The sequence below is a fragment of the Zonotrichia leucophrys genome, chromosome 27 (genome assembly GCF_028769735.1).
Source record: "Zonotrichia leucophrys gambelii isolate GWCS_2022_RI chromosome 27, RI_Zleu_2.0, whole genome shotgun sequence".
NCBI classification, from domain to species: domain Eukaryota; kingdom Metazoa; phylum Chordata; class Aves; order Passeriformes; family Passerellidae; genus Zonotrichia; species Zonotrichia leucophrys.
This window is the reverse complement of record NC_088196.1, coordinates 5,683,035-5,693,669: the sequence shown is the minus strand read 5'-3', so window position 1 is coordinate 5,693,669 and position 10,635 is coordinate 5,683,035. Positions and strand designations below refer to the sequence as shown.

At 51.7% G+C, this 10,635-nt stretch overlaps 1 protein-coding gene across 1 annotated transcript; it reads left to right on the top strand.

Moving 5' to 3' along the window:
• Positions 1 to 2,588: 2,588 nt before the first annotated feature.
• Positions 2,589 to 5,756, top strand: EPOP (elongin BC and polycomb repressive complex 2 associated protein). Its single transcript, XM_064733388.1, has one exon. The coding sequence runs from the start codon at positions 2,773 to 2,775 to the stop codon at positions 4,735 to 4,737; it is 1,965 nt and encodes a 654-aa protein (XP_064589458.1). The 5' UTR covers positions 2,589 to 2,772; the 3' UTR covers positions 4,738 to 5,756.
• The last annotated feature ends 4,879 nt before the right edge of the window (positions 5,757 to 10,635 follow it).

The following is a 10,635-nucleotide window of genomic DNA, read 5'->3' as shown; positions in this document are numbered from 1 at the left end:
CCAGCCAAGAGTGAGCCGTGCATTGATAACGGGAGGTGCAGGGGACACAGAAGAGTCCTGGGGCCACAACCCCGGGGAATTTGACATAAAATTACTTTATTTGATATTAAAATGAGTTTATTTGGGATTAAAATGAGTTTATTCGGGAAGCACCTCCCTCCGGTACCCTGCCCACTGCAATATAAATAGAATACATGAATTAAAAATAAATATATTTATAAATAGAAAGCATTTCCATGTCCCAAACCGCCTCCCTACAGACACACCCCGCGTGGAATCCCGAGCGGAATTTCACCCTTTTCCCAAAAAATCCCCTCCTGGCGCTCCCAGATTTCCTGGGAAATGACGTCTCCACTCATCCCCCAGCCCCCTTCCGCTCGGGGGGCTCCGGCTGCTCCCCCACATTCCCCCTCGGGAGTTTGGGGAGAATTCCCTGCGATTTGGGGCTTTCCCGGAGCCTTTCAGGATCCCCTGGGAGGGGCAGAATTCCCGAATTTTCCTCCCCGCTCCGCTCCTCCCTCCCTGCCGAGCTCAGCCCAAAGGTAAAATGGCTCTGGCTCGGTATGGAAAAGGGAATTTAACCCCAGGATTCCCAGAAAAGCTCCAGCGCCGCTGAAAATTTCGGGAATTTTTCATCTTGGTGGCCCCCACACACCTTTTCCCGAACAATGAAGGATTTGGGTGTTTTTGTTGAAAAATTCCCCTCATGAAATTCTCTCCTGTGTGATACCAGGGGGGAAATGTGGGGGACTGGGGTGGAAAATTGGGATTTTTTTGGTGCAGGGGAGCACCCATGGGTGCTGGAAAAAGGGGGAGATCCATCCCACAGGGATCCCTCTGGGATCAGCGGGAAAAGCTATCAGGTGATCCCCGCTCGCGGATTTGAGTTATTTAAATTTTTTTTTTTAATTTTCTTTTTTTACACCCTCGCTCAGGAATGCTCTTCCTCCTCCTCTTTTCCTCCTCCTCCTCCTTTTCTCCTCCTCCTCCTCCTCCTCCGGGATCGTTGCTAATTTGGGATCTCTCGTGCTCCAAAAAATCATTATCATCAAATTTCAGATTAAAATTTAAAAAAAAACCAAACCCAAACAACCCAAAAAAAGCCCAGAAGGAGAAGAACAAGCCCAACTTTTCATGCGGAAGACAAAACAGGGGCTGGGGGGGGAGCGGAGCCACCGCTTCCCTGCCCCCAGGAAGGTTTCCCTGGGAACAATTTCCCCAAAATTCGCCTCCTGAGCAGGAGTTCAGACCCCGCTCCAGCGGCCTCAGGTTCAGAGGGACCCGCCACAATGGAGCCCAGCGCTTAAAATTGGATTTTTTTATTATTTTTTCCCATTTTCACCCCTTTTGCAAAGAGGAATCTGCAGCCTGGGGTTGTTGCAGGGATTTTTGTTTGGGTTTCTTTTCTTTTCGGGTTTTTTTTTTTTTTTTTGAGAAAGCACCGCGGGAGAGTTGCTAAACACCAAAGGAACCTTGGGATTTAGAGTTGGAAATAAAGTTTAGCCGCTCCGAGGTGTGAGAGAGAATTTTCTGGTTTTTCCCTCTATTATTTCCCATTTTGAAAATTTATTTTCCCCTCCCTAATTTTATTTTTCTTCTTTTTTTTTTTTCCTTTTTGGGGTATTTTTTCCAAATTTTTATTTTCCTTTTTTTTTCTTTTTTTTTCTCCTTTTTTTTTTTCTTTTTACCTTTTTTTTCCTTTTAACAAAGAATTCGAAGGGAAAAAAACAAAAAGACACGAAGTGAATAAAGACCATGTGGGAGTAAAATACAAAAAAGGGAAAAAAAAGAAGAATACAACTCTCTCCTAACTCTCTTTTTCTCCACCGCTGTTACTGTGGACGCCAGCTAATAAATACAATTAATTAGCAATTAATTAATAAGCTGCAGGATGAATTGTGGCCGAGGCGATGACTTCGAACAAGCCGCCTAGAAGGAACATTTTTCACGCTTTATTAAAAATATTCCTCCACACACCCATCCCAGAGGAATCCACATTTGGGAAGGCGCAGCGACCTCTTCAACCAACCCAAAAAACCATCGAAAAATCCATTTAAACCGCGGAAACAAAGCGGAGGCGCCCGCGCTGCCGCCACCTCGGAACCTCGGTGATTTGGGGTTTTCATTTGGGGTTTTTCGAGGGGGGAACAGCGGTGCGGAGGGGTCCCCATTGTGTGGGCGGGGTTTGGGGAGGGGGCGCGGGGGAAATTTGGGGTTTGGGGACACCCGATGGAGCCGGGGGCGTTCCCGGGGGTGCCCCCGGAGGGAACGCGGGACCCCCCCCGCGCCCCCCGAGCTTTGTCCGCTCCAGCTCTCGGTTGATTTACACCGATCCCCCCCGCCCCAAATAAAGGGATTATTTGGGAGGCGGAGGTGGGTGCGGGGCTGGCCCGGGCTATGAGAGATGTTTGACTTCTTGATTTTTTTCTCTTTTTTTTCCTCGCCGGGGAGGGGGCAGACGAGGAGCCGAGCCCCGGAGCAGGAATTGGGTGTTCGGGAGATGTTGCCAGTACCCAACCGGAGCGTTTGAAAGCGAGATCGGATTTTTTCGGTTTTTTTTTTGTTTTTTTCCCCTCTTTTCCCTGTTTTTTTTCACCTCCCCTCCCCCTCTGGCCCCTCTCTGGAGGGATGTGTGTGATCAGCGAGTGGAAACACAAATGTCCTGATTTTCCTGATTTTCCCTGCCCCTCTTTGAAAGGGACAAAGTAAAAAACAAAAACAAAAAAAAAAAAAAAAAAAAAAAAAAACAACAACAAAAACAACCTCCCAGAAATGTTCCTGACCTGCGAGGGGACCTTGGGGATCGTTCCGGCCACCATGGACTACAACGTGCAAGCCCGGCCGGGCCATTTCCACGCTGGCTACCAACAGATCGAAGGCATCAACTTGGGCTACTTACAGATCAACGGCACCCAGATGTTCGCGCTGGCCCAGGTGCTCAGCGACCTGTTCAAGGACATCCCCAGGACCACCATCAGCAAGAAGATGGAAACCTTAAAGATCAAGAGCCGCCGCTGTGACCTGGCAGAGCTGCGGACCCTCAAGGCCATCAACTCGGTGCCCACGCGCGCCGTTAAGTGCTCGCTCATCTCCAAGGCGGACCTGGAGGCTCTCTGCACCTCCTGCAAGAGCCTCCGCTGGAGGAAGAGGAGGAGGAAGAGCAGGAGAAGGGAGCAGCTGCTGCTGCCGGGCCCCGGGGAGTTCTTCCCCTGCCCGCGGCCCCCGCCCTGCCGAGCCGGCGGCTGCTGCGGTGCCCCCGGCCCGGCCGTGCCGCCCCCCGGCCCGCAGCAGCTCCAGCCCGCTCGGGGGGGCTTCTTTGGGGGGGTCCTGGCCGGCTGCCCCCGGGACCTGGCGCTGCTGGGCCCCGCGGCCGCTCAGCCCTGCGCGCTCCCGGTGCCCGCGGGCCGGCACCGGCGGGGCCCGGGCTGGCCCCGGGGGCTGCCCCCGCACGGAGCGGGGCCCGCGGCCGCCAGGAAGGGCCGGTGCCGCGGCTTCCCCGCCTCCAAGCGCCAGGGAACGTCCGCCGGCTACTCCAGCGACTCGGACTCCAGCCTGGACCTCGCCGCGTCCAGCCCCGCCACCTCCAGCGACTCCTCGGAGGAGGAGGAGGAGGAGGAAGAGGAGGAGGAGGAGGAGGAGGAAGGGGACAGCTCGTGCAGCAGCGAGGAGGGCAGCTCCTCGGAGTCGGAGAGCAGCTCGCTGTGCAGTGGGGACTCGGTGCAGAGCACGCGGTACCGGCAGGCGGCCCTGCCCCGCTTCCAGCCCCCCCGGGAGCCGCTCGGGGAGGAGCGGCCGGCTGAGTCCCCCACGAGCAAAGCGCTGCGCCCCGACCCCGAACTCCTCTTCCTCTCGCAGCACCTCTGGGCCCGCACCCTGCGAGCGTCAACTTTGGAAAGTTTGAGCGCGGCCGCAGGGCCGGGGGCTCAGCCGGGGCTGTACGCGAGGCACGAGGCCTCCCCTGCCTCCTCCGCCTCTTCCTCCTCCTCCTCTTCGCCTCCTCCCTCCCCGAGCAGCAGCAGCACCCCCGGGGGGGGCCCGCCACAAAAGGAGCGCGGCTTTGGGGACGCCGGAGGGAAGGATTTGCACAAAGATGCCTCGAACAAAAGCTCCTCGTTAGAGCGGCCCAGTGGAGCCTCCCCGGGGCCGGCGCCTTCTCCCGAACCGGCCCCGGAGCTGCGGGCGAGCCCCGCTGCCCTCGGCGAGCCCCGGCCGGAGCATTTCGACCGCTTGATCCGCCAGTCCAAGCTGTGGTGCTACGCCAAGGGATTCAACATGGACGGGAAAGGTTTGCGGCACGGCCGGGGCAGCTCGGAGCCCTGGAGGGGAGCAGAGCTGCGCTTCCAGCCCCGCGGAGGAACCGAGAGCCCCGCGGCGCTGAGGGGCCGCCAGGACGGCAACGCCAAACGGCGGCGCCTGGCCAGGGTCAGCGAGAGGCAGCGCGGCCCCTCCAAAGCCAGGCCGCCAAAAACTCCCCGGAGGAATTCCAGGAAGGGAAACGCTCCCTGCAAAGCCAGCCCGCCTCGGAATTCCTTCAGCCTGATGGGCAACTTCCCCTGCACGCCCTCGCTGGTGGTGGGCGAGGACGGGGACTTGTGCCCGGCCTCGTCGCTGGGTGGCAAAAACTCCTGGGCGCTGTCCAAGACGCACCCGCTGTGGCGGTGGCACCTGGGGGGCAGCGCCATCCCCGTGCCCCCCAGCCTCAAATTCCGCGGCTGCGCCAGCCTGGAGGATCCCTGAGCAGCGCAGGAAAAATCCCAGGATCGCGGGAGGTGCCCGGGATGGGAGCGGGGTCAGCCCAGCCCCGCGTGGGGAAGGGGCTGCCCGGACGAGCCGCGCGGGGATTTGGGGCTGATTTGGGGCGATTTGGAGCTGATTTGGGCCCGATTTGGAGCTGATATGGGGCTGGTTTGGGTGCGACTTGGGCTCATTTGGGGCTGATTTTGGCCTGATTTCGGTCCGATTTGGGGCTAATTTGGAGCTGATTGGGGTCGATTTGGGCCGCGTGCCCTGCGGGATGTTGGGTTTGGGAGGAGTTTTAGGGTGAGGTTAAAGCGCGCGATGGAACCCAAACAATTTCCCAAAAACTCCGCGCTCCGCTGAAAACGAGGGAGTGATTCCCAGGAAATGGATTTAGGGATGAAACGGCTGCTGGGAGAACTGGGAATGAGCTGGGAAAACTGGAAGGAGCTCCCCCTGCCCTGACCTCCCGACCCTACTCCAAAAAAAACAAGTTCCAAACCCCAGATTTCTCCTTTTTCCTCCATAAAAATTGGATTAAAACAATAAAAATCCCACGCAGGAAAGGGGAAATTCCCGTTTCTTTCAGGGCCGAGTGGATGCCGGGGAAAATTTGGAAAATCCGGAAAATCCCGGTTTTCCAGCGGGGTTTTTGTGGTGGAGGGGCGGGGAGGAAACGCCAACTTTAAAAAAAAATCGGGAATTTCGAGAGGTTTCAGGAGACAGAGGGAGAGGTGGAGAGGGAGTGACTTGAAGCTGCTCCATTGAAATCTAAACAATCTTTTTAAAAAGTGGTGGAAAAGGGGAAAAATGTGAGGAATTTGTGTGATAATAATCCCTGGAAAAGGTTTGAATCCCGGGAAGAAAATCCGGGAAAATCGGGAATGAAAGGATTTGATCCTCGCTGGAATTTCCCTCCCTCCCCTGCTTGAACTTTTCCAAACCTTTGGAAATTCCCGATGGAATTTTCAGTCCATCAAGGCCCACAAATCTGTGCTTTGGGAACTTGAAAACCCCCAAAAATCAAAGCTATTTTGGGGTTCTTTGCTTTGTTTTTTGTTTTTTGGTTTTTTGTTTTTGTTTTTTCTTTTTTTTCTTGGTCTGTTTTTTTTTTTTTTCAGAAGGAAAAAAGATTCCCGGCTCTCTCCGGGGGTCCCGCTTGGAAAAGTCTTATTTTTCTCTGCAAAATTTAGGAATTTAGGCCCGAAAACAAAAAAACAAAACAAAAACATTTTCAAAATTAAAAGTCGCTGCGAGGGAAAAGGGAAGGATTGAAAGGAAAATCTTCACACTCGGCCTGCTGGATTTATTCCTATTTTTAATTTCATTTTTAAATTCCATCAGCGCCTTAAAATATAAGGAAAATAAGGGGGAAAGGGCCTGCGGGGGGAAAGGGATTTTAAAGGCCAGGAATGTTTAGGATCTGCTGGGCTCCGTTTTCTCTGGAAGTGGCAAAATGGTACTAAAAGCGGTGTTTGTTTAATTTGGGGTTTTAGCGGTTTTTTGGGGGGTTAAATCGGGTTTTTTTAGTTGTTTATTTCGCCCCCTCCCGCTGAGCAGAGTAGTGGGGAATTCCCTCTGCAAAATATTGGGATTTTCGAGCAGTTATTCCCCCAAAAAATTCCCCAAACAACCTGAAAACGTGGCAAGAAAAGAAGATTTCAGGGGAGGTTTTCCATGGAATTCCCATGGAATTCCGGGTGGGGTTAAAAATGTATTTTGTATTTAAAAAAAAGGAATTTTAAATAATTTGAGGGTGGGGTTGGGAAACAAATTCCGGGATGCGCGCTGGGAATGAATATTTATATTTATATTTATAATCCTATAAAAATCATATAAATATATATTACACATAATATAACTATATTAAGAATCCTACATGAGTATAAATATAAATATATAAATATAAATATTTAAATCCAGCAACCTTCACACCCCACAGCTTCCCCCAGAGAAACTCAGGAATATTTTTCCAAGGGATAAAATCACCTCGGGAACTGTGGAGGGAGTGGCCCAGATTTTTATCCCGGTAAATACGGCTAAAAATTCACTTTTTCTATTAAAAATTCACATTTTGGGCAGAGATTTTGTTCATTTCTCTGTACGTGCATGGGGTTGGGATATAAATAATTGTGAATATTTCTGAATATTTGTAAATATTCTGTAAATCTCAAAAAAATCTCTGTAAATGTTCTGTAAATATTTGAGGGGCTGAGAAAAAAAAATTCAAAATACCTCAAAGTTTTCATTAAAAAGGCCCCTGGAGCAGCCGAATTGCCCAAACAATAGTCATTAAAATAAGAATTATCATCCTGATGTTAATTATGATAATTCTTGCTTTGGTTTTGAGGTGTTTAAGGGAATTTAAGCTACCAAAGAATAAAAAAAAAAAAAACTTTAAATGAGATAGAGTGAGGGGGATGGAGTGGCAGTGGAAATAAACAGAATAAAAGAAGTATAAATTTAAAAATAAAAGAAAATACAATTTTTGGCCTGGAATCGCTTGGTTTGGGGTGAAAATCAGCAAATCTTGGGTGGTTTGGGGTAAAATTTCACTTCCAGGAGAGCGAAAGGGAGGGGAATTTTCATTAAGTGGGAGAAAAGGAGCAAAAAGTCGGATTTTTTTTTTGTCATAAAATCCATTCTTGTGTTCATTTTTGGTTGGGGTTGGAGGAAAGCAAAACAAAGATGGGAAAAATAATGGAAAACCCCAACTTTGCTCCTCTGGAGTGGAAATTCCCATTTCTTTGGGGTAAAAAATTCTCATTCCTTTGGATTAAAAATTCCCATTTTTTGAGTTTAAAATTCCCATGTTTGAATTAAAAATTCCTATTGCTCTGGGTTAAAAATTCTTCTTCTTTTTTTGTTAATTAACAATTCCCCTTTTTATGAGGGAATTCCCAGCTCCAATCTGGGATGCAGGGAGGGATCGGGATGAGCTGGAGAATGATGATCGCAAAGGCAAGAGCTGTAGAATCCCATTGAGGTGAGCTCCAGGATGGGAATCCCATTGGGATGCAGTGGAGAATGGGAATCCGGGATGAGCTGCAGGATAGGGATCCCAACGGGATGAGCTGTAGGATGGGGATCCCACTGGGACTGTGGGATGGGGATCCCAATGGGTTGCAGTGGGGAATGGGAATCCTGGATGAGCTGTGGAATGATGATCCCAAAGGGATGAACTGCAGGATGCCAGTGGGATCAGCTGTAGGACCAGGATCCCACTGGGATGAGCTCTAGGATGGGGATCCCACTGGGATGAGCTGTTGGAAAAGCTCAGTCTCCTGGGGTTATTCCCAGTTCCGGGAGGTTCCTCCCTTCCCCTGCAGACCCTAGGGACCGGAGGACACCGAGGGACGCCGTCCCAGTGCCCCGGGGGGCTGTGGGGACACCCGAGCTGCTGGCGCCCTCCGCAGGGCTCCCTCCCACCGCCTGCCCGGCCACGATTTTGGGGGAAAAAATGGCATTTTTAAGCTTCTCCCAGCAGAGGTCCCTGGCTGCCTGCCCAGCGGCGCTTCCCGGGTCTCGGGGGAATCCTCCGGCCCGAGGGGCTGGAATGGAATTCCCGGGGGAATTTCTAATTCCCGATAAATTAGAATTTATCCTCAAAATTTATTCCCAAGAGGAATGCGGCTAGGAAACTGTTCCTGGGTTTTCTTCTGTGTCTAAGGCAAGGGTGTTTCCTGGGATATCCCAAAGGTGTCAGAACACAGATTTTGGGATCTGCAGGTCCAATCTCAAACAAAAATTTTCCCAATATTTCAGGATTATTCCACTTCACTCATTCCCTGAAAGTGTAATCCCATAAATAAATATTCAAACTATTTCAGGATAATTTCTCTCTACTCCTTTCCTGCAGGTGCAGCGTCATAAATAAACATTCCCTGTCCCGGGATTCAGGGATTTGCCACTCACATCCTTTATTTGGGAAGGAAATGAAAGAAATAAATTTATTTGTTTTAAAATTTGGCCAAGCCACCTGAGGTTACTGAAGTGACAGAACCCTTGCGGGGGAGAATGCCCCCACCCCAACACCATAACTCAGCAGCAGAAAAGGAGAAAATGCCCCCAAAACCCCAAAATCCATTCTGGCAGAGCGGACCCTTCACAGATCCCTTTAAGCCGAGTTTTGGTGCCGCTAATCTCAGTTTCAGTTTCAGGTCCCGTCGCTATTTTGGTGTTGCCGCTGTCACCAAGGCAGGGCGGAGCAGAGGAAGGGGAGAGTGGGGGTTTGTCTAAATTAGGAAATCACCCCAAAAATCTGCAGAACAAGGCCACAGCTGCTCCACACCCTGCTCGGGACCGATGGTTTCAATTTATCCACTAATGAAATTAATGTGAAGCTTAATTAGAGCTGGTTTTAGCACCTGTGGGAAATCCTCAAACCCATCCTAAACCCCTCCACATCCATTTTGGGTAGTTTCATCAAAATTTCCCATTCCTGGGACATGCAAAGCCCCAAAATATATTTCAGCCTCGGGACGGATGTGAGTCAGGGCTGAGCTGATTGGTGTCACTCGTTAATTACTCGTTAATGACTCATGAGTTTGTTTTGATCCATGCTGGAGCAGTGCCAGTGACTTCTTCCACATATTTTTGGGGGGAAACCTCGAAGCTGTCAGAATTTGGCTGCTTTTTGTCTGCCAAAGGCCTAGTCATGATTAATTAATTAATTAATCAGTTAATCACTCAGCAATTATTAATTCCCGGGTCACAGCCCCAGAATTCCTAATGAGCAACTGAGGGAAGTAGAAAATTCCAACTCATCCAAAATCTGTCCCACTTTGTCCCCACCCTGTCCCCTCCTGCTAGTCCCTCAGGGCTTTGGGCAGGCTCCGAGTTGGGAATTTTCTGGATCTGAGGAACTGAAGGACCTGAAATTCCCTCCAGTGCCATCCCCGCCATGGTCGGGCCACCTCCCCATGTCCCAGGATGGCCTAAACCCTGTCACACCTGGCCTGGGACACTTCCAGGGATGGAGCAGCCACAGCTGCTTTTGAAATTCCATCCCAGCCAGGAATTCCTGCCCAAAATTCCATCCATCCATGCCCTGCGGGAGTGGAAGCCATTCCCTGTGTCCTGTTCCTCCATCCCTGTCCCCTGTCCCCTCTCCAGCTCTCCTGGAGTTCCTTGAGGCCCTGGAAGGGCTCCGGGGTGTCCTTGGAGCTTCTCCTTGCCAGACTGGAGAATCCCAAATCTCCAGCTTGTCCTGAGAGAGGAGGGATGGGATCCATGGATGGATGGATGATGGATGGATGGATGGATGGATGGATGGATGGATGGATGATGGAGGGATGGATGGGTGAGGATCCAGATGTGCCTCTTGGAGGTTCCCCTGTGTCCCTCCAGTGCCCGGGGCTGTTCCTCTCTCCCCCCTCTCCCCCTCCTCCCTGCTCCACTCCCCCCTTTCCCCGTTCCCCCTCCCCGTTTCCTGCGCCCCCGCAGCCCCGGGCCGGATGCGGCTCCGAGCCCGAGGGGCCGCGGGCGCTTCCTGCCCGCCCCCGCCGCCGCCCCGGGCCCGCCCCGTGCACAGCGGGCACCGGGGACCGGGGAACGGGCACAGGACACCGGGCACCGGGCACAGGGCACAGGACACCAGAGACCTGGCAACAGGCACAGGGCACCGGGCAGTGGGCAGTGGACACTGGGGACTGGACACCAGGCAGGAGGTGTTGGGCACCAGGTACTGGGTACTGGCCACAGCAGAGTGGGCAAAGTGGTCACTGGCCATTGGGCACTGGGCAAGAGGCAGCAGACATTGGGCACTGGAATTTAAATGCAATTTAAATAGAATTTATTGGAATTTAATTTCCATTAAATGGGAATTTAATCCTTTCAAAGTTCAAGTCCAAGGATTTCCATGGACAAGGGAAGGGAGGAAATCCCGAATCTGATACC

Bases quoted from the DNA above. Each gene is read 5' to 3' on its own strand.
- EPOP (XM_064733388.1), top strand. From the start codon at position 2,773: ATGTTCCTGACCTGCGAGGGGACCTTGGGGATCGTTCCGGCCACCATG.